At 35.4% G+C, this 24,675-nt stretch overlaps 1 protein-coding gene across 1 annotated transcript; it reads left to right on the top strand.

Moving 5' to 3' along the window:
* LOC140046852 (signal recognition particle subunit SRP72-like) lies at window positions 1-24,634 on the top strand. Its single transcript, XM_072091574.1, has 16 exons — window positions 1-103; window positions 1,853-1,970; window positions 2,204-2,324; window positions 3,437-3,502; window positions 5,614-5,691; window positions 6,177-6,320; window positions 6,936-7,060; window positions 7,733-7,790; window positions 8,450-8,581; window positions 9,422-9,623; window positions 10,015-10,175; window positions 10,819-10,922; window positions 11,180-11,257; window positions 11,940-12,100; window positions 13,450-13,600; window positions 20,337-24,634. Exons 1-16 carry the CDS (start codon window positions 1-3, stop codon window positions 20,485-20,487), a joined length of 1,953 nt encoding a protein of 650 aa, XP_071947675.1. The 3' UTR covers window positions 20,488-24,634.
* Window positions 24,635-24,675: the final 41 nt, after the last annotated feature.

Raw genomic sequence — 24,675 nt, 5'->3', positions numbered from 1 at the left:
ATGGCAGCCTCCGGTGGCCCAACCTTGCAGCAGCTGTACAGTGAACTCAACAAATGTAACCAAAATGGGGATTTCTCAAGAGCACTAAAGACTACGAATAAAAGTAAAGACTTACTTATGATATTTGAATTTAATTTTACTTACTGATTTTATATATTTTTTCATTGTATGAGAAACATGGTCGAGGCCGATCCACGACGGCGTAGGCCCTACGTCGTGTACGACTTGAGAGGTGCCTGCTGCGCCTGCCTAACGAACGAAGACAATGCCTATCTTGGGATGCCAAGTTGAGGCGCCGACAAGTTGAGGCGCCGCCAGAAAAACGTTATTTTCTATGAAACGCCAAATGCTTACTTTCGCCGGTGCTCGTTTCTATTTAATAGAAGTTCTATTTATATTAATTATTAGATATAACGATGTATATTCCAAAGTTTATATATCATGGTTTTTAGTATATATTATTAAATATTATAATTAAAGAGAAATAATTATGAATATCTGACTTGTAGATTCCAAAATATAAGGCCTAAAACATGACCGAAAATGATCGTTTTTAGCCAAAAATGACGTAAACATGTTGCCCTCTCGGGCGGCAGTTGAAGTAAAATAATTGCATAAAATCACCGTTTTTTAGTAAAATATTTTGTGTATTAACATTGTAAAATTCAATAAAATATGATATTAAAAGATAGTAAATAAAAAATAATAATTATTTAACCTCATTCGAAGAATATCAATTGACAATACTCTTTTAGTCCTGAGACTGAGAGACAACGTGATTTTACGTGGTAGGCATACACGCGAGAAAAATATTATGGAGTGCACTGCATTTTTACCTTGAAAGATTAAAAACAATTAAATTATTAAATATGACTACTTTCCTTTGCTGTTTCAAACCAACAAAATTGTAGTATGTAATTATTATTTATTTTCATGACACAATAAACCTAAAGACCATGAACTTATGTAGGGCCTACTAGGACACCACTCTATCACTACGCGAAATGTCGTAAAAGACGCACTGGCCGTTTCATAGAAATTACCGGCGGCTCAACTTGTCGGCGGCCCAACCGGTCATATCCCCTATCTTGCTATCTAACAACAAGCTATTAAACATTGCAGACCTCTTTGTTAATAGAAAGACGAGTCCCTCACTAAACTTCGGATGTTATTGTTTTGCTAAAAAACAGCAGCCATATAGGGCCTCTCTAGGCCTTATAGCTAGGCTAAATAAATAATTACTACAAGCCTACCTATAAGGCCTAGGCTAATTAATTAAATTAGATAAGGCCTAACTAGGCCTAGGCCTAGAGTAGTAGTATTAATTACAGTATTACTATTAGTATTATTACTGGTAGAGCTAATTTGCTAGCCTAGCTAACTAGAGCCTAGTAGGTAGTAGGCTTTCTACTACTTACTAGGCCTACACACTAGTGTTTGGTTATGAATGGTGATAGGCCCTAGGCCTATATAATAATGTTGCGTTTAAAAGTTTAGTTGCTTTTTATTTGGTTTTACACTAGTGGTGCTATAGATTTCCATTTTCTCACATTTGAAAAATGTCATATTTTATTTTGGTTGAATGAGTTGAGTTGCCATCCAAAATGTACTTAACTAAAAAGAAAAGAATCCCTCTCTAGGTGTTGGTGAGTAATAAAAGGTGATTATTTAGACAATTTTGCGAAAATTTAGCAAGCAGAATTTAATTTTATCGCGACCAAAATAAAACATGACCAGCAACAACCATGTCACATTGGTGGTCACCAAACGCAATTCAATTGTAAGCCACCTAGCTAGGCCTACTGCCTCAAATAATAAACACAGTCATTGCAATTTCTGCCTATTTTTTCAGTTTTAAAAAATTTCCCGAATGAGAGTACAGCTTTTCATTGTAAGATTGTCTGCCTTATACAAGAGTCACAGTTTGACCTGGCATTAAAGGAGATCAAAGCAAACTCTGATCTTTCCAGGTAAGTAAAACATCTATTCTAGTGTGTTAAACATGCTTTTCAATTATAATGGCGAAAAGTAGGCCCTCTGATTGAGTGACTAATGTACTACTGTATCTAATTCTAATGCACTGCTCTTGTTGTAGTCCCTGGCCACCCCCCCCCCTATTTTAAAATCTTGGACCTGTACTCTTTTACCCTTTCCATTTTTTGTTTATTTTTAAAACTAATGAACTTTTGTGTTTTTTTATTAGTGGGTTGGATTTTGAGAAATCCTACTGCCTTTATCGACTCAACAAGATAGAAGAAGCTCTAAAAGTGATTGAAAATGTGAAGGACCCAGGTCCAAAGCTAAAGGAGCTCTTAGGACAAGTTGTAAGCTAATTGATTGTATTCTTTAGCCCCTAATGTGTAATTTATTCTAGTATCACATGATTAAACTTTGTTTTAACAATACAAGATGTATATTATTATAATGTTTGTGTAAAATGTTTGTGATGCAAAATTGTCCTGGGGTTTGATTACATATTTGAAATGCCCTCCGGTATGGTACCGTCCATTATACCGAATGATACTCTATGATGGTGAATTTGAGAACTTGTTGTGTGGTATTTTGCAGTACGAGTGGATGTATGATGTCAGCAGCACTTCAAAAGTTTACCAAAATCATGGCAGAGAATGATCTCACGATGATTTTCTTAGAATTTAAAAAAAAACATTTCAGTTAAATTATATTACAAACTGTGAATCATAGAATTGTATTGGTTTTAATACTACACGTTTATTTAGTTATGGCCTTGGTATTATCACTAGGATGCCAGCCTTCACATTCATAAATTTAAGGATCTAGGCTATTCCTAAGCTACACACATAGCCTGGCCTAAACCTGTGTACTACCACCGGCTCAGGAGGCACTACATACTAGATTACTAGATTACAAGGTCAGATCCCAAGGTCATTACGTCATACGTTCACTGGCAGTTCAACTTAATTGTCCACTTAATCTAAACGTTTATATATCTGTCGACGAGTAACGGTTGCCTACAACCAATGTGGACGTCGTGCACGTTCACTCAAACCTAACATTCCCTATTATATCAAGATGTAATGCACTTGTCAATTGTATGACCCACTATACGACCCCCGGGAGAGGTGCGTCATGGGTGCGTCATTTACAAATAATTACTGACGCAGGGGTGCGTCAAAAAACCTAGATGGTACGTCACATCAATGAACAAGGTATGTCAATGTCCGTCACTTTACCACCCACCATATCATAAACAACATGGTCACAGTGCGTCAAAATGGGTGCGTCATGGTCACCTAAAGGTAAGTCACCTTTTTGACGCACGGGTGCGTCATGGTATTCAAAAGTATGACGCACATCGGACAAATGACGCACCTCTCCGGGGGGTCGTATAGTGGGTCATACAATTGACAAGTGCATAACAACATATTGATGGTAAACATTTTTTTTTTCTTTTTAGCTTTACCGATTGGAACGTTATGATGAATGCTTGGTGGTCTATAGAAGTCTCATTAAGAACACATCTGTAAGTTTGACTAGAATTTTGCTTGCAAGAGAGAACAAAATTGTAATGTAACCTAAATCTCCTGTCTACACTATCAAACTTTATCAGGGATGTAATTGTGCAGGGCGGAGCCGGGCGGGGCCGCCCTGCCTAAAAGCCTCCCGCCCAGTCTAAAGCTAATTTTAAGGCCTTCCGCCCAGCGTCAGACGTACCTGTCCGCCCACCCTAAATTCCTTTTTTTTCCGCGAAATATCGGGCATATTCTAGCTAACACAAGCTCACATCGCACAATGCAGCTAGCCTAGCACAAAACACACAGCTTTGTTGAAAATCAACCAAGCAGAACTGTCATGTACTTAATGCTGATTGGACGGTACGCTCAAGTTCCACTTGAGTGAACATCACAACCTAGCATGCAGCTTGCTAGCTTTGCATGCTGTGCGCGATTTTCTTATCTCCTCTGTATGAATGAATCATGGAGAATATTTAAAAAAACCGGCGAATTAAACTGTAGGCTAATCAACCGTTCCACGCCGACTGCTTTGTGGAGTAACTTCCCGACTACGTGTATTTATTAAAAAAACATTGAATTGAAACATACTATATATCTTGTACTGTTATTATTTTTTATTTTGTGAATTACATCATTAGCGCGAGTATACTGTAGTATGGCTCGGATGATAGCCTAGATCATTCATCGCCCAGGCCGCAGACCTGGCGAAATGTACGTTCGTTCATGTAAGTACATCGTGATGTTTTTCTACGTGGTTGTTGTGTGGCATGAATATCAATAAGAGGTTTTTATCTTGAAAAAATATTCTCGGCTAAATCGAACAAATTTATTTAATTCATGCAAGCTAGCTAGGCCTAGGCGTTCTTCAGGGGCAAGGTAACCACAAAGGCAGTTATGTTTAGGTCCAAATGGTAGGCCTACACTTACACTGTCAAAGCATGGAGGTATAAACCGGGAGGTACGTATAATTACGTCCATGGTAAAAGTTTATTAAAATCATTCACCTGAACAATGATAATATTATTAATAAAAAAAAATGTAAAAAATTACACATATAAACCATCATTAAAATGAGTCTTATAAAGGTCAATATAGCAAATTTTTTCAGGGGCCTTCCGCCCCTGAACCCCGACCGGGGGCCCTTGGCGGCCCCCTGGCCGCCAAGGGCCAGTTCCTCGCTTCGCTCGCAAGCTTAGTAAAAAACCACCCTCAAAATTTTTTTTTCCACCCTCAACAATTCTTAGCTACAACCCTGCTTTATGTGATAAAAATATGTGATGCACCCATACAGTATATGGATTTGATGATGTCATATCACTACCATATTTGGGTATATCACTACCATATTTGGGCACATCACACTTATTTTTTTGATAGTGTAGACAGAGCTTAAAGCCCCATTCCCTACGTTTTTTAGATCTAATTTAAGATCACAAACTATATTTAATGTAAAAATAATACTATATGGTCCTATTGCGATAACTTTTTTCGTCTTTAAACGGTTAAAAATGTGAAAAATAAATTGATTCTAATAATTATAGCGGCCCGCTATAAATCCCAAAATGCATTGCGCACGGATTGATATTTTTGTTTTTCACCTGTAATTCGCCCACTTTTCGATCGATCGTGAAGCCAAAACAAATGGAATGGAATGGAACTTTTCAGCAAAAATACCGGGTTTTCCCCAATTTGTATCAATGGAGTCTGGCAAAAATAGAAAGACAATTAATGCAGCAACTATACAACGTCAGGCTAGGTATATAGCTAGCGTACGATGTTTGTACGTTATCGATGTTTACCAGCAAGGCCTACAAAACTAAGCCTAGCTAGGCTAGGCCTAAGACCGTCCACGAGAGGTCGATCGCCGCGAGCTACTTAGGGCATTGTTTCTCACTTTTTATCATAATTTACCATAAAACGTACATTTAAGACAAGGAATGACATGGTTTAATGTTTTTAAAGTGATATATATGTATTATTTTCCAAAAAACGTCCAAAATTGCAGGGAAGGGGTCTTTAATATTTGTCATTCCATCAAAAGATTTAATGGCTTTCTATCCAGTTGTTTTTCTCTAAACTCCGATGAACTTGTTAACCTTTTTTTTTTATCTTATTTCAGGATGATTATGATGAAGAACGAGAGACTAACCTGTCGGCAGTAATAGCTGCACTACAACTGTGGGACAAACAAGATGTGGTAAGAAATTAGAACTTTACCACAACATTGTTCATTTTTTCATCACTGTTAACTTAACATATTTATTTAAAAAAACGCCGCTTTGAATAAATGCCTCCCTCGAATATAAACTCCCCCAATAGATATCATTTTAAAGAAGCACTCCCTCGAATAAGTGCCCACCTTGAATAAGCACCTCAAGGCCTTTATTTATTTCCTCAATTAAACGTCCCACCACATTCATATATACACAATACTGTATTACAATACATTTCTATTTGTAGAAGAATTCATTGAGATGATCTACAATTTACCAAGCATTTTCCCCTCCTCAAATAAATGCCCCTCTAAAACCCACCTGAACAATAAACGGCGATAAGAAAAAGCATGTGTATGTGGACTTCGTTCACGTTTACTCAAATATTAAAATCCTTAATATAGCAAGTTTAGAACTCTGCTCTTAACTGAATTATTTTGCATATTAAGAATGATTCTCTGTTTTTTAGAATGACCCAGGACTAAGAGAGGACACCTTTGAACTTTGTTACAACAAAGCATGTCAGTTGATTGGTCAGTGCAAGTATAAGGAAGCACTGGAGAAATTAGACACGGCTGAGGAATTGTGTAAAGAGATGTTGGAAGATACAGAGGTAAAAATGGCATTAGAAAAAGTGTATTTAGTTATTTATTAGGAAGCTTTTGACTTTTTTGTGACAAATGAGGACTGACAATCTGACCGACCTAGGTCAGGTCAATTGATGTGTCGCCGGTCATCGTCTGGACTTAGAAACACCCAAACCTTTATCAACCTTCATCCAAATATTACGGCATGCGCACAATGTAATAACATCAGTTAAGCTCTGTCTACACTATCAAACTAGTTTGATGTTCCCAAATATGGTAGTGACATGACCAACTATGGTAGTGATATGACATCATCATGTCTATATATAGGCACATCACGTTTTTTTGTCAAATAAAGTTTGATAGTGTAGACAAGGCTTTAGATTGGTTGTCAGTCAAAAGCTCCCTATTGTCAGTCCAATAACACTATTGTTTTAAATTATTGCTGATTATTTTGATTCAATATTTTAACAGTAAATATACTTAAGTTTAGTCATATTTGCAAATATTAAAAAAAAAACATAAAAAAATTCATATCTAAAACTTTCCCTTTCTTTTTACAAAGCCCTTGCATATTTTATTCATAACTGACCATAACAATTATTGAATCTATTGGATGTGAATTTATATTTTTGATTTAGGATATGACTGAGGAAGAAATGGAAGAAGAACTCGGTGTTATACGTGTTCAGCGTGGTTACATTTTACAGTTGACGGGAAAGAACGAAGAAGCTTTGAAACTCTACAATCAAGTTGTCAAATCTAGGTAACACAAATTGTAATGAAATAATTTAGGAAAGAGAAATTCGCTCAAATTAATACAACTAAAAAGTCAAACCATTTCAAAATGTAAAAAAAGTATCAGTAAATTGAAAATCAAGAGTGAGCCCTCTAGAGTGTTTGGTTTAGGTAAATGTTTTTATTCTGGTCCTCAAGCTTAACTGGAAACTAAGAAAATTCTGATTAGGCCCTCTACGAACCCACAGCAGCCAGCAATGCAGTGCATTGCCTACCAGATCAGCACACCGGGAAATGATCCCCTACTCTTTTTGAATAGTGTACCTAGTTCTTTTACATGCACTATATGTACATGGGGCCTACGGCTTTACGTCCCATTCGAAGGATGAGGCAATGAGAGTAAAGCATCTTGCCTAATGAAAAATTAATTTACAATTGCTCCCAGTCCACTCGGCTGTAAAAATGGGTGCCTGATTGAAAATACAAGGGAGGATAAGGCAGCGTGGAAAGAAACTAGCTACCCTATCATAATTCTGAGGCTTAGTACAATGAGCTCCTAACAGCCCATTCCCTACAGAATGAACACTGGACTCGACTCACCTTTACGATTGAAATGAAAATGAATTTACAATTGCAAAGAGTAGCCGATTTAGGCCAGGTATGTATACTTACAGTTTTATAAATAATTGTTTTCTTTTAGACCATCTGATATTGGCCTTTTTGCCGTGGCATCCAACAATATTATAAGTTTGAATAAGGTTGGTCATTTAATATTTTTCTATTAATTTTTTATATGAAATGAATAACATTAAGAAATATTACAGGTATTAAATTAACCAAACGGTTTGATTGAATGAAAATGGTATGGCTATGGCCACAATTCTGATAATTTTCTATACTACTCTTATTTCTCCATTTTCCTCTTTACAAAGTAATTATAGACCCACTTCATTTTAACTAATATATGTTTAGTTTACCCTATTTATTTGAATAAATGCTCATCTTTGAATAACCCCCCCCCCCCTCCCTCCATGGAGAATCATTTGGAATAATTTATTGGTATTTATTTATTTCCTCAAATAAACCCCTGCCACATGCATAAATACACAATACTACGATACATTTCTATTTGAAGTAGAATTTATTGATTGCCATGATCCACAATTTACCAAGCATTTGTTTTACTGTATTTTATCACTTCTTGATATTAATTGCGTCATATTTTTTCATATCTAGGAGGAATTTATTTTATTATACATGTTACCATATTACACCCAAAAAAAACAACAAATGTCTTCCTTGAATAAACACCACCGAAAAATCCTCCTGAACAATAAATGCCCGGGTGTTTATTCGAATAAATAGAGTATTTAAAATGAACTATACCGTCATATATTTGTGGGTTTTTCTTGTACAGGATCAAAATGTATTTGATTCAAAGAAAAAGGTGAAAGCAACGACAGCTCAAGGATTGGACAAGAAACTAACTGCTGTACAAAAGTTGTGTATGAAATTCAACACTGCTTTACTGCAACTCTACAGCAATCAGGTAACTAAACTGAATAGGGAACCCCTATTAAGGGGACACCTTCACAGAGATCCCAAGTTGAAAAAACACAATTTTTTATTAATAGAGGGCGTGCTATAATAATTAAAAATTATATAGAGGGTGCTATATATGCTAATAATACGTTATACAACAAATCTTGAACATACATCATCTGGGATATCCAATACCAAATTGCCTAGGCCTGCTTAGCTACCTATGTTCAGTGTAATAAACAAAGGGAAAATGTTCTCTTAGATGACAAATCTCTAGGCTAGGCATAGCTAGCCTACATTTTTGGGGGAAATAACAATTTTCGGGGAGGCAGGGATCTGCAATAAAAACCAGGGAAAACTGGATAAACAGCAAATTTCAGGGAACTTGAGACCTCTGCCTTCAGAACCCAACTAAGTATCCCCTAATAAAGGTGTCCTTTGAATAGAGGTTGGATGTAGTTTTAACAACTGTATTGCTTCAAAGAAAGATCACAATTTAACTTTGTTGATGTTTATTCATTACTATATTCTTGTATGTGTCAATCTGGTATATATTTGTACTATTAATTGAACTCACTGAAGAAGGTACCGTAGGAAGCCTACCAAAATTTGTTTTATGTATATATAGCTTTTTGCTGTTTAAGCTACCAATAGATATGTATAATGGTTAGCATAAAAACTGTTGTGATCTTTCTTCTATGCATTGTAATTTTTCTATCAAATCGATCCTAATAGGGTAAAAACTATATTTCACATGTGCCAGATTACCAGTTTTACTGTATGTCAAATATCATAGGAAAATTCTTTAATACAGCATCACATGGGTATCACATGTTTTCCTCCACAGTATGAAAACTGTAGGAAGCTTTTGAATACTCTTAAGAAAGACCAACCTGATAATGAGACTGTGTACCTTATTGAAGCGGCGTTAGCAATCCGTGAGAAGCGCCCTCAAAAGGCAATTGATATTTTGACTGACTACAGTGTGAGTCATCCCGAGTGCTCAAGTCGGGTGAAACTGACTTCAGCTCAACTTCTACTGATGCAAGGTAATATTAGATTGTTTTATTTTTTTTTTTAACTTTCATATGTCTGGATTACCTTCATCATCATCTTTTTAACACACAGCCCAATTCAATTCAAATAAGACAAGACAAGTTCAGATTTATAAAATAAGTATGAGGGCAGGATATCAAGAAGATATAAATGATTTGTGGCAGTATTGTGTAAAGCTCTATCTACACTATCAAACTAGTTTGACAAAAAATGTGCCCAATGGTCGTGATATGATCATTGTGTCAATATATGGACATTTTTTTGTCAGATAAAGTTTGATAGTGTAAACCGAGCTAATAAGCTGTGTAGAGGTGAAATGGGTATTAGGGTCAGGTGACCTTTATAACACTCCATCCTATTCTTTTCTGTGTGTTTATATTCTAGGCCAGATGAACCAGGCCTGCATCGTCCTGAAAGGGCTTGGTAATGATCAGTATCGCCCTGGTATTGTATCACTCCTGGTGTCACTTTACACCAATATTGAAGATAGAGATAGTGCTATTGAAATACTAGATGAATCTGTTGAATGGTATAAATCTGAGAGGGTAAATTTACAACTGGTTTTCCTACATAAATTTCAATGTAAAAAATGTAAATGTTGTAGGAACTGTGCCTATTTGGTTGAATTGTGCACATGTGTGTGGACAACAACTTTTACCTCCCTATATATCTTATATCAGCCTGTGTGTCTTTTAGCTGTCACCAAATGATGCTTATTTGTATGTATGTCCACAATTAAAAGAGGCTGAACTCTACTCTTCCAAAATATGCACTGGATTCTTTAGAATTACGTTCACATGGAACGACCAGTTATAAGTTTGTTATTTGAAAGACTTGATTTACTACCAGCAGTATGGTTAAGGAGAGCCTTTAACCAGTAACGATTTTATGGCTATGGTTGTGGTAACTCTGCCTTAAAATGCTTGATTACTTGACCATTACTTAAGGGTCGTTAACATCTGTTCTCGTCTGGTGCCGGAAAATCGAATCGAACATGAATGGTTTGTTTTCACATGGAGCAATAGATATGCACGTAGCCGCGTAAAAACATAACAGTGACGTTCGATGGATTTGCCAGCATCAGAACCATACCGGAACAGATGTGAAAGACCCTTTATTTTGGATAGCGTGGCGAAAAATGGTGGAAAGATGATAGGCTTATGTACTCTCAATATTTTGCCTTCGCAGAGATCTCAAGATGAACTAAACATCTTATTACGTGCAAACACTGCCTTCAAAATAAAGAATGGATGCTCTGAATCGGCAATTAGAATGCTTGAAGATTTGAGAAAGTAGGTTAAACTTGTAAATTGAGAGAAAAAAATTGAAAAAAAAAATTTAGGGGGACAATACATCTTTAATATACAATTGTTATATAATATGTTAAAATGGTATAGTGCATAACATAGAAAAACACATTTTGAAAAAGCTAAATTTACAAACAAGGGAAATATGTAACAACTAATGGTCCTTTTTAATGTTAGTAATTATTACAAACATTTACTTGTGTCGATGAATATAAAATTTTAAATAATGTATTTCTTTTTAGGAGTAATCCAGGCGACATGCAGACTTTAGCTGAGTTGATTACAGCATATTCAAAAGTGGATCCAAAGATGGCCCAGAAGTATCCTTTGTTTTCTTGTGTTCATTATTTAAATGTAATGTGATAATAAATACTATATGGACCTATTGCGATAATTGTTTTCCTCATTAAACGGTTAACAATGTCGAAAATAAGTCGATTCTAATAATTTAAGCAGCCAGCTATAAATACCAGAATGCATCGCGCGGATGTTTTCATAATGTGATGTGATATGCTTCCACTTTTGATTATGCAAGGGTAAACGAACCATTACTTGTCAGCGAAAATACCAGGTCTTCCCCAAAAAAAGAAAGACAATTCAGCAACGAGACAACGCCGGGCTAGGCCTATAGTTAGCCTACGATGTTCCTACCTTACCGCTCTTTATCAACTAGGCCTACACAAAGCATAGCTAAGCTAGGCCTAAGACTGTCCACAAGAGGACATTCAACACAAGCTACTTAGGTAGTTTTTCTCCTTTTATAATTAACCATAAAACATACATTTAAGACAAGGAATGACCTTGGTTTTAAAGTAATATATATGCATTATTTTTACAAAACGTCAACAATTGTAGGTCTAGTGTGTTTCATTATGATAATTATATTATACTGGAAAATAAAGTATGTCACAAGTATTGTAGGAAAAACACATTAGGTCAAAAGATGATATAATCCCAAAAAACACCAATTCAACAGTTACTTAAACTTAAGTTTGATTTAAGGTTGAGCTTAGATCTTCCACCAATTGAGGATCTATCAGTGGATGTGGAGGCTTTGGAAAGCATGCCATACCTGAGGAAAGGGTTGAGACAAGATGTACAAGAAAAGAAGGATACAAATGAAGAAGTAGTGACATCTAAGAAAAAGAAACGAAAAAGAAAAAGTAAGATTTTAAATAATACTAATAATACATCACTAGATATTTTTATCATGTCATGCCTTCAATCTATAGCATGTCCGTTTCCTCTATGTTCTTCAATATACAATGGCGACGCGGCGATTGCTTAGCAAGCCCTAGCCTAGTCTGCGATGGTTAACTTGTGTGGATAGTAGATAATAAAAGGTAGGCCTAGACAAGGGCTACATATGATTCACATTGATTAAAACAGTAACATTTGGTTTTTTATAATTATAATTATATTAAATATTTTTATTTATATGGATTTTTTAAATGCACCTACTGTTAGTGTAAATTATGTCAACAATCCTAGGCATAGCTATGCTAAAACGCCTAGGCCTAGCCTAAAACTAACAGACCTTTATTTAGGTGTTATAATAACATGCTATATAAAACATATTTGATTCCTATCAATATCCAATAGAGTCTATAGTTGTTTTTATTTTTAGTATTATAACACTTTATGTTCAGTTATTATTATTATCACTTTGTAGGCGATCGTTATGAAAAAAAAAGATAATTTTACCGACATTTAATTTTTAAAAATCTGTGCAAACGCAACATACATGTACATTAAAATACGAGCGCAAGGCGTTGATGTACAGTATGCCATCCTATAACCTGATGCAAATACGCTAATAATGCCGAGTTGTGCTTGTTATGTGTTATCTATAGAGAATATATACAGTATAACAGTGTATACCTACTGTATTGTTTCCAATAAACGCCCAGGGAGCGTTGCATTTTTCCAAAAGAGGGGCGTTTATTTGAGGTCAATTTTAACACCCAAAATTAGGTTGCTTTAAAACAGTTAAAAAGTTTATTATTTGTTGAAAAACAAGTAAATGTGCAAGCTATATCTAGGCCATATCACGTTTGTTAGTTATTTGAACAGCAATAGTGAGTACATCATTGTGAAATAAATATGTTCCCTTTAATTCTATTTGAGCAATATGGAAAAAATCTTATAGGGGGCGTTTATTGGGGCGAGTTAGTTATTAGTTAGTTATTGTTTAATACTTTATATTTTTAAAAAGAAAAACTTGTTAAAACACTATGTGTTATCTATAGAGAATATATACAGTATATACGAGAAATTATGGGCCCAGATAATTGTTAAATTGTGAGTTCAATTCTACTTATTCGTTTAATACTTTATATTTTTTGTTTTTAAAGAAAAACTTCCTAAAAAGTGCCTATTATGTGTTATCTATAGAGAATATATATATAAACACATATATATACAGGAAAGTATGGGACCCACATAATAATTGTTAAATTATGAGTATAGTTATTAGTTAGTTATTGTTTAATATTTAATTTTTTTTTTAAAGAAAAACTTCCTAAAAATTATGATCCTCAAGTTGAGCCAGATCCTGAGAGATGGCTTCCAAAACATGAACGTAGTCAGTACAAGTTTAAATGGAAGAATAGACAGAAGCAGAATGTTGGCAAAGGAACACAGGGAGCTGCAAGCACTGAACCGTAAGTATACAAATAATGAAAATGCAGACTTTCTTAAAATTATGTGACATATTCTCATCATCAGAACTGTAATAAACGCCTAGAGTGCTTATATACATACTACACAGTTGTATTTAAAATGAGGCAATAATTAACGTAACAAAGAATGAGGGGGCTTCTCACATTTTTATTATTTACGCACCCTTGCGCGACGACAACCCCTGCCCTACAGCATAGGCCTAGCCTTCCCAGCTAGGAGCCGCGCATTTTTAGTCATAATGATAATGATAACCATAATGACGTGTAGTACAGTGATTTTTTACAAAATAAAAATTAATTATATATTAAGTACACTATATATAGGTACACTCAAAACTGACCTATTCCGTAAACCCACGGATAAAAATATGTACCTGCTCCCTAGCAGTTGTCATCCCCGACACTGTACTAAAAACATACCGTACAGTCAAGCATTACGTATCAGACGCATCTGTTCTTCAGATTTAGATTTTCAGAATCGTACCGAAGAACTAACCGGACATCTCCCGAATAGAAATTACAAGAAGGAATACATCGAAACTGCTATAAAAAAAAGCAAAAGATATTCCTCGATGTCAAACACTGACGTACAAACCATGTCAGTCAAAAAATTCGACCAGAGTGCCATTGGTCACAACCTATCACCCTAGGTTGCCTCCATTACGGGCTATTATTGAGAAACATATGCCCATTCTACAGTCCACAGAACGTCTCGGGACTGTTTTTCCGGAACCACCCATTATTGCATTTCGTAGACCTCCCAACCTTTGTGATATATTGGTCAGATCTAAATTTCAGAGTGAAATTAACTCTCATAACAGCCAAAATTTGGGCAGTCACCTTTGCGGCAAATCTTGCAAATTTAAGAGTAATCAAACTGGCTGCATTTTTCGGATAAGACAATCAATTAATTGTCTAACCAAAAACGTCATTTATCTCATATACTGTAATATTTGTGGCAAACAGTACGTCGGAGAAACAAAAAACACTCTCCGTATGAGAATGACACAGATCAGCTATCAAAACATTAAAGCTTGATCAACCTGTAGCCGAACATTTTAATTCAGCTGGTCACTCGATTGCAAATTTCAGAGTTATTGCAATAGACCACGATGTCAAATGGAGCGCCAAAACTCGCAAAAAGACAAGGAAAACCACTGGGAATTACAACTTAAAACCACAAAACCTTTTGGACTTAACATTAGGAACATACTCCCAGATCGGTAAAATTATTTCATTGACTACCAAAATTTAAGTTTCAACCGCTTTCTGTTGGCCATACAACAAGATTAATCACACGAAGAGCCGCACAACTTATTCTTTTTGCATTTTAACTATTACCCTTTAGGATACACAAAAATACAATTGACATCAATATTATCTTGTAAATGTCCCCATGCAGCAAGTAGCCCAACATTCCCAGGGGCCCCTACAAAATTTAATCACACAAAGAGCCACACGGCTATTGGGATATGAAAATACCAGTAGCCCACAAAAATACGGCTTATTGAATCTTGGCCATATATCTACACAATCAGCCCATCAAACTGTGGCTTTTCACATAAATAAACTCTTTGGATGCTTGTCCCATATTCACCATTCACACTTAGGCTAAGGGAAACACTTACCCTTAAAGTAAACAAAATCTCCTATCTAAGTGAATACAATATTAGGGAATTACTTAAATATTTATTGAGTTAAGTAAAATACCTAATATTTAAGGGAAATATCTCACTTAAGTATGATTGGTGAGTACAGCCACTGGTCTATTTATAAGAGGTTAAAATTATTGTGAAAGTGTGAAAACTTGTGAAAATTGTAACTGTGTCCCGGTATTTGTAAGAGTTTTCTTTTTGGATTAGAACAATTGATTTTGAATGTTCTGGAATTTTAATGTCCTATGACTTAATGTGTGAACAGCTAATGATGTTAATAACAACCAATGTGTCTTTACTGGAAGATAAAATCTTGCAGGATTTTTATCATTGAAATTTTATGAAATGTAAATATTTCATAATCCATGTCTGTGTGACTGTTTTCAAGACCCACACATGTCCTTGATAATTTTATCTATACCTAATCACAATTTATCATTACACAAATTAAATATTAATTTATTGTTTTGTTCAATATGGATCTCTCTTCTCTTTATTTTCAACAAAACAGTGCAGTTTGATTCAGCCAATCAAACCCACTGTTATCACATCATAATTTTGACTGTTTTTTTTTTCAACCAATCAGAACAAAAATTACATTACAGAAACTATGAATATTCATCCTTAGTGTAGTGGGAGGCAAACTTTTGTTTCTATCCAGCCCTTTGAGTGACAACAATGATGCCCAAAATATGACTAAAATGTGGCGTCTACGCTGTGAGAATAAGTAGTTGTTTTAAAACAATTATTTTACAGTGTTTTTTTTCTCTGATTAAGTTAAATTATATATATCATAATATCCACCATAATTTAAGATTTAGAGTAGTGTGAGGCAATTTTTAATTTGAGTAGTAGTTAATAAGGTATTGCAGTGTATAGACAAAAATAACTGTTTTTTAACAAATGATGCTCTCACTGTGAATGGTCACTAAAGCTCTGTCTACACTATCAATCTTAATGTGTCAAAAAAGATGTGCCCATATATGGACATGATGATATCATATCACTACCATACTTGGGCTTATTACTACCATATTTGGGCACCACACTTTTTTTGTCGAACTAGTTTGATAGTGTAGACAGAGTTTAAGACCAGTTTTAAGCATTTTAGAGTTAAAGAGATCCATATGAGGATTCTGTATAAAATATGTACAGTACATAAATTTAACAGTCATAACTCAAAACCACCCAGTGATATACTGAAGCCGTGGATTGTTAACCAAAGAAAACTTAAATCACTTACAGGATGTGTTTTGTGTAAATAAAAGTAACTGAAACGAATAAATAAAAAACTAGAAAGCCACTCCGAGAGGGCATACCTCCGCCTACTGTAAAATTCTCCTACATAAGATTTCTCCGTTTAAAAAAAAAAAATATATATATATATATATATATATATTTGTGTGTGTCTTAATGCTGTTTGTGATTTCGGCTAATTTCATTACAAGCATGTGTATGCGAGTTTGGTGTAATGGTTATGTAACAAGCCTTTCAATTAACAATAGCTTCAGTTGACTAACAATAGAACAGCAACGCGAAAATCAAACGAGTGAATTTGAAAAGAAATAGTTTTTCTAAACTACTCGCATCAAAAAACGTGCACATTAAATCAAATTATGTTTTAAAATTACAAATCACAAATTATAACTCTTGTCTCTTGTTAAAAAATGAAGTTTTTTGGACAAGTAGTTCTCGAGAAAATGCAATTTCAGTTTACTTGTTACTTTAAGACTGCTTGCCGGCTTTTGAAAAATTCTGTCCTATCTTTTAACACTAGCAGGTCTAAAAAAGTATACTAAAAAGTGGTCCAGAATTAGGACTGTGGTCTCAAATGGTCCCAAAATTTAATGGAATGGTCCTTGACAACATATCTATCTGTCTATTCATTTTGGTAAAGATCTTGTAATTACTTTTTGAGTAATCCTGCTAACAAACAAACAAACAAACAAACACACGCTACCGATTACATATACCTCCTTGGCGGAGGTAAACTAAAGTGAAACGGTATTCATTATGTAGCTATACCACATGGAATGCCCGCTTTAAACCAACCAGGAACGTGGCAAAACTGTTCCATAATAATGTAAATTATACAGTAACTGTACATTTTTATAAGAAACAAAATGTTATGCCTTTTGATGTGTTTTCTACTATTTTTACTATCATCTTTTAAGTGTTTTGTATTTGTTGTCTTGTTTTGTCCTGCATATGTTTGGTCCTCCAAGCTGTGGCCTGGGATGTGTGTTACATTCTTAGTTTAGTTGTTTTGTATTTGTTGTCTTGTTTTGCCCTGCATATGTTTGGTCCTCCAAGCTGTGGCCTGGGATGTGTGTTACATTCTTAGTTTAGTTGTTTTGTATTTGTTGTCTTGTTCTGCCCTGCATATGTTTGGTCCTCCAAGCTGTGGCCTGGGATGTGTGTTACATTCTTAGTTTAGTTGTTTTGTATTTGTTGTCTTGTTTTGCCCTGCATATGTTTGGTTCTCCAAGCTGTGGCCTGGGATGTGTGTTACATTCTTAGTTTAGTTGTTTTGTATTTATTGTCTTGTTTTGTCCTGCATATGTTTGGTCCTCCAAGCTGTGGCCTGGGATGTGTGTTACATTCTTAGTTTAGTTGTTTTGTATTTGTTGTCTTGTTTTGTCCTGCATATGTTTGGTTCTCCAAGCTGTGGCCTGGGATGTGTGTTACCTTCTTAGTTTAGTTGTTTTGTATTTGTTGTCTTGTTTTGTCCTGCATATGTTTGGTCCTCCAAGCTGTGGCCTGGGATGTGTGTTACATTCTTAGTTTAGTTGTTTTGTATTTGTTGTCTTGTTTTGCCCTGCATATGTTTGGTTCTCCAAGCTGTGGCCTGGGATGTGTGTTACCTTCTTAGTTTAGTTGTTTTGTATTTGTTGTCTTGTTTTGCCCTGCATATGTTTGGTCCTCCAAGCTGTGGCCTGGGATGTGTGTTACATTCTTAGTTTAGTTGTTTTGTATTTGTTGTCTTGTTCTGCCCTGCATATGTTTGGTCCTCCAAGCTGTGGCCTGGGATGTGTGTTACCTTCTTAGTTTAGTTGTTTTGTATTTATTGTCTTGTTTTGCCCTGCATATGTTTGGTCCTCCAAGCTGTGACCTGGGATGTTTGTTACCTTCTTAGTTTAGTTGTTTTGTATTTGTTGTCTTGTTTTGTCCTGCATATGTTTGGTCCTCCAAGCTGTGGCCTGGGATGTGTGTTACATTCTTAGTTTAGTTGTTTTGTATTTGTTGTCTTGTTTTGCCCTGCATATGTTTGGTCCTCCAAGCTGTGGCCTGGGATGTGTGTTACATTCTTAGTTTAGTTGTTTTGTATTTGTTGTCTTGTTCTGCCCTGCATATGTTTGGTCCTCCAAGCTGTGGCCTGGCTTGTTTGTTACATTCTTAGTTTAGTTGTTTTGTATTTGTTGTCTTGTTTTGCCCTGCATATGTTTGGTTCTCCAAGCTGTGGCCTGGGATGTGTGTTACATTCTTAGTTTAGTTGTTTTGTATTTGTTGTCTTGTTTTGCCCTGCATATGTTTGGTCCTCCAAGCTGTGGCCTGGGATGTGTGTTACATTCTTAGTTTAGTTGTTTTGTATTTGTTGTCTTGTTTTGCCCTGCATATGTTTGGTCCTCCAAGCTGGGCCTGGGATGTGTGTTACATTCTTAGTTTAGTTGTTTTGTATTTGTTGTCTTGTTTTGCCCTGCATATGTTTGGTTCTCCAAGCTGTGGCCTGGGATGTGTGTTACATTCTTAGTTTAGTTGTTTTGTATTTGTTGTCTTGTTTTGCCCTGCATATGTTTGGTCCTCCAAGCTGTGGCCTGGGATGTTTGTTACATTCTTAGTTTAGTTGTTTTGTATTTATTGTCTTGTTTTGCCCTGCATATGTTTGGTCCTCCAAGCTGTGGCCTGGGATGTGTGTTACATTCTTAGTTTAGTTGTTTTGTATTTGTTGTCTTGTTTTGTCCTGCATATGTTTGGTCCTCCAAGCTGTGACCTGGGATGTGTGTTACATTCTTAGTTTAGTTGTTTTGTATTTGTTGTCTTGTTTTGCCCTGCATATGTTTGGTCCTCCAAGCTGTGGCCTGGGATGTGTGTTACATTCTTAGTTTAGTTGTTTTGTATTTGTTGTCTTGTTTTGCCCTGCATATGTTTGGTCCTCCAAGCTGTGGCCTGGGATGTGTGTTACATTCTTATGTATTTTATTTGAAATAAAGGATGAATATTAGATTTGTTAGCCTTTGGGAAGTTTGAATTGAATAAATAAACAATAATATTCAGTTATTCAGTCCATTATCATAATAAAATATCTTCTTAAAGATTGGCAAATATTAGTACGATAAAAAACATATACTGTATATATATATATATATATATTTGGGACCATCTTTTGATTGTATAAGCGCTATATAAATCGAACAACATTATATAATATAAACAAAAAATTAAAATATAGAATACACACACATTATTGCACAAAAACTTAAAGGTGTATTGTCCCTTTGACTAATTCCAAAAAAGTAAAAAAAAAAAGATTTTGAAAAAAGTGTGTCATTTTGAAGTATCATAATAGTTATTAACTTTCACCAAAAATCAGTCGAAAAAAAAAATCATTTAACTGAAATACAGACGTTTTTTTGTTCAAAATATAACTTTGTCTTCTAGTCAAAGTTTTCGATCAAAACATATCTCATAATGCAACGCGCTTGTTTGGCTACTAATCCTAATTAGCATCATGCATAATGCGTACTCGTGGTTTGAAATCTTTGTTTACTTTCACTCGCGACGATTTTCCAGACGAAATGTAATCAAACTAATTTACCTGTTAATTACGTAATTAAAGACGAATTTTCGACTTAATGTAAATAACTTTAATATTACTTTGATATGGCCAATTTAAATTTAGAATATTTTGACCTTCATTTTTTGTGTTTCAAGGGACAATACATCTTTAAGCTTAAAAGCAGTTACAATTTGGAAGTTAAAAGTTAAAATGCATAAAACGCTTTAAAATGGTTGTTAGTCAACACATACCAATTACTATAACTATTCTACCTCTGTTGTTACAGGGAAACAGCTAAGCCTACAAGTATGCCAAACTCACCCAGACCAGGAACAACAGCTGGTGCACAAGCTTCTCCATCAGGGCCTAGACAACAAAAGCCTGTACAGGCTTCTAAAAAAAAGAAAAAGAAGGCAAAAGGAAAAGGCGGATGGTGAACTGAAAATAAACAATTTTTTAGTCATTGTTTTTGGTTAATCATCATTAATTGTACTAATATAATTGTTCTTTAGTTTTACTAATCACATGATTATTTATCCACTAAAAATATTTTAATTCTAAACTACTGGAAAAATATATATTTTGTTTTATTATTTGGCATGCTCGATTGGAAATCAGACAATAACCACCCGGACAATACCCACCCGGACAATACCCACCCGGACAATACCCACCCGGACAATACCCACCCGGACAATACCCACCCGGACAATACCCACCCGGACAATACCCACCCGGACAATACCCACCCGGACAATACCCACCCGGACAATACCCACCCGGACAATACCCACCCGGACAATACCCACCCGGACAATACCCACTCATTATGGACTGTACCATTGTTAGAGTGGGGGGTGTATGACAATGTTAGGTGTGTTTTTTTAAATCAATCTCTACAATAGGAGTTGGGCGAGTGGTTAAGACACTAGACTGTCATACAGAGAGACCTGGGTTCAATTCCCGACAACTCCCAGTCTACTCAGCTGTAAATGAGTACCTGTTTGAAAATACTAGGGAGGATAAGGCGGTGTGGGAAGGAACTGGGCACCTTAACACATAATGCCGAGGCTTGTCTAATCCTAATAGCTCATTACCCTACATTCAGAATTGAATACAAGACCTTTACCTTTTTACAATAGAATGAGGTTACATTTGTTAATTCCTATAGTATTATACGCCTTTGAATTCTTTTGAAATTTGTACATGAAAATAATATATGATATTAGTGCATGTTAAGGATTGATTATCTTTGCAAGACTGTAGCCAGCATGAGGCAGACGAGGTGCTCACCTCCTCTGACATTTTCAGTTTCCACAACCCACCCCTAATCCCCCAACCCACCCCTAATCCCCCAACCCACCCCTAATCCCCCAACCCACCCCTAATCCCCCAACCCACCCCTAATCCCCCAACACAGCTCGTCGTATTTTATATTATTAATTATATTTAAAGCATCTTTGCCTCGTCTGTTTTTAACCTCTCGCTACGCCTTGCTTTGTGACACTGTACTCATATTTAGCTATATTTATAATTCTAAATATTGGATAAAAATAAGCAAGATATTTTACTTTCAATACTGCAAACTGAAATTCACTGCAAACACTATACTGTACTGAATTAAATTCAGGCATATAATAGGAAGTAACAAATGATGAAAAAACAAGCTAACACATAATATTGTCTTACACCACCCCCACTCTAACAATGGTACAGTCCATAATGGGGGTATTGTATGAATCCGGGACATTTTCGGCCCTGAGACAATTCAGTCGGGCCCACCTTTGGGCCGAAACATCCCACTTTGTGGGTCGAAACGTCTCACTTTAGACCAAATTCATATTCATTTTTTTTTTGGTATTTATCAAGTTTTTAACTGGTGTTTAGCAATCCGTAATTTATTGATATTGACAATGTTGATATATTATATAAAATAAATGACTAAAAAGCGTAATTTTATATTCAATTTATTACTTCGGAAACCTTGTTTATTTCGTGCATTCGCCAAGCGGCCAACAGAGGGCGTAACTTGTTTACATCGTTCGCATGACTAAAAAATGATCATTTTCGACAATGTTTTCAAACTGTTTGCTTTTTTGCATCTTTATCCCTAGTAGTACTATCGCATGATCTCTCTGAAAATAAAGTTTGGGGAAAAAAGCTTATTTTATCAAAAGTCGATAAATTTAAGTGTGCTGAATCGTCCAAGGTCCGAATTGTCCTGGGCAGTATTGTCCTGTGCCGAATTGTCCCGCTACCGTATTGTACTGGTGGTTATTGTCCTACATTCCGAATTAAGCTTGTTTATTAATTACTAAATCGATGTTCAAAATACTCTATTATATATACTGAACATGTTCAACGTTTCCAATAGAATATACCAATTGTTAATTTAAGGTAAACAATTATATTCTATTTAGTTTTACTAATCAACTGATATTTCACAATACATTTTTTTTAAATAAAAGATTACATAATCACTGTTTCTAATACTGTTTATCCATCTTCCATCTTGGATGCATTTACAAGATGGAATAAATGCAATGCATCTCATTTGGTTGAAATTAGATTATGTGAAGTTAAGAGCTGATTGGTATAAACGATTTTAAAATGTTTTAACATGTGAGATAATGTTGAAATTAAATGTCATAAAGTAAAAACAGTTACTGTAAATTGTATTTGTCCGTGTAGTGGATAGAAAATGAATGCATAAGCATTTTGTAAGAGGTAAGAGAAGAAACATGACATAAGTTTGTCGCATTGCTTGTATCATTAGGCAAGACACTTTACTTACATTTGCCTTTCTCCACCTAGGTGTACAAATAGGTACCGGGTATAGGTCAAAACACAACTGCGCTGATTACTAGTTGTACTATGGGAGTATGTTTCCAAACATGCTTGATTTCAAACATTACTAGGGTAATAATGTGAAGCACTTAGAGGCTTTTGCATTAAGCGATTATTTGTTTCCAAATAATTTCCACAAACTATCAATAACTACACATGTTTTGGTTGAATTTTATTTAATGAATTGGAAAAATAAGAGCTCCTCCTGTTAGTTTTTAGCAGGTTACATACTATAGAGATATTATCGAGTCATATGGCCAAGCGGTTAAGGCAGGAGCGCCGTTTACCGTACCTAAAGAGCCAACAACAACATCGGCAAGGGTTCGAGGCCGACTAGCTCCTAGTTCTGGTGGTGGAACAAGTCTTCTCGGATAAGGACTATAAACCGTAGGTCCAGTGTACACAGTTATAACCTGTGTGTAGAACCCAGTTCATTATTCGAAAAAGAGTAGGGGGTTACCCCGATGAACTGGTTCACTCAATAGCCCCTGTATCAGGGGGATTACCACCTATCTGATAGGACAGTGATTAATTCACTATTGGTAATCCTTGGCCACATTGCCTAAAGACATAAAATAAAAATAAAGTAAATAAAATCTCTATTCATAAACTATACACAACTACTGAATATTTTGAGTTTCTGAGGTGCAAATTATCCTAATTGTTTTGGATATTCAAATAAACATCCCAACAATTAATAGTAGGCTCTACTACTACACTATACTGCGTTGAAATAACGGTTCTCGTCAGATAACCAAAGTTAATCAATGTTATACCCGACAGTGATGGTATAATGATAATATTGGACTAGCATGTGATAGGCATGGGTTCTGTACCATACGAATTGCATCCTTATTAGGCAAGATGCTTCACATTATCTCATCCTTCGAATGGGATGTAAAGCCGTTGGTCCCATGTACATATAGTGCACATTACAGAACTTGGTACACTATTCGCAAAGAGTAGGGGATCGTCTCCCGGTGTGCTGATCTGGTAGGCGCTGCACTGCTATGGGTCTGTGATGATCCTACTCCCAATTTCCTCAGTTTCCGGTTAAGTTCTACTACTAGTCCTTTTTGGTTTATGTGTCGCCAACCCAATGCACATATGCCACCCTTAAGAGTGCCTGGTGTATACATTGTTTACGCATATTCGTTAGAACTTCCTTTGGTGGATCCAGGATTTTGAAATGGTAGTGCCTAGGCCTAAAAATGGTGAAATTAAGTGCTGAAATTGACCTACTGTCCTATCTTTTGCCGCCATTGTAATTTCTTAAATTTAGAGCACCAGGGAAGACTCTCTCGCCTTCGTATAAATGCATTTATCAGACAAAAAAACATTAAGAAAAAAATTAGAATAATACGATGTATGGTGATTGTTAAAAACATATGGTAGAGTCTCACACAGACCATATTGTATCCGTATTGATAATTATTTAGTTGTTATTAATAAAGGAACATTTATCATTCCAAATAGATAATAGATATGTAGAGTAATTATTTACAAAATAATTGATGTGCACCTGTACTTAGCAATATGGTAAACTTGTCTTGATGTCTGCCTTCAATATTGTATTATCGTAACTTGTTTTTTTGCACGTCCCATTTGGCAAATAAATGAAACTGATAACTAAACTGACTTTTTTTCATAAAGTTTTACACTTGTATTTCATCATCATCTCCCCACTTAGAAAACTGAAATATCGGAAGGATTTTTAAAAGCATGTTTAAACTATAGAGGGTGCTATAATATTTTGAAAATTACCATAAACTAGGTAG

This window comes from Antedon mediterranea, chromosome 4, assembly GCF_964355755.1.
Source record: "Antedon mediterranea chromosome 4, ecAntMedi1.1, whole genome shotgun sequence".
NCBI classification, from domain to species: Eukaryota; Metazoa; Echinodermata; class Crinoidea; order Comatulida; family Antedonidae; genus Antedon; species Antedon mediterranea.
The sequence above is the reverse complement of the archived record's forward strand: the minus strand, read 5'-3'. Positions and strand labels throughout refer to the sequence as shown.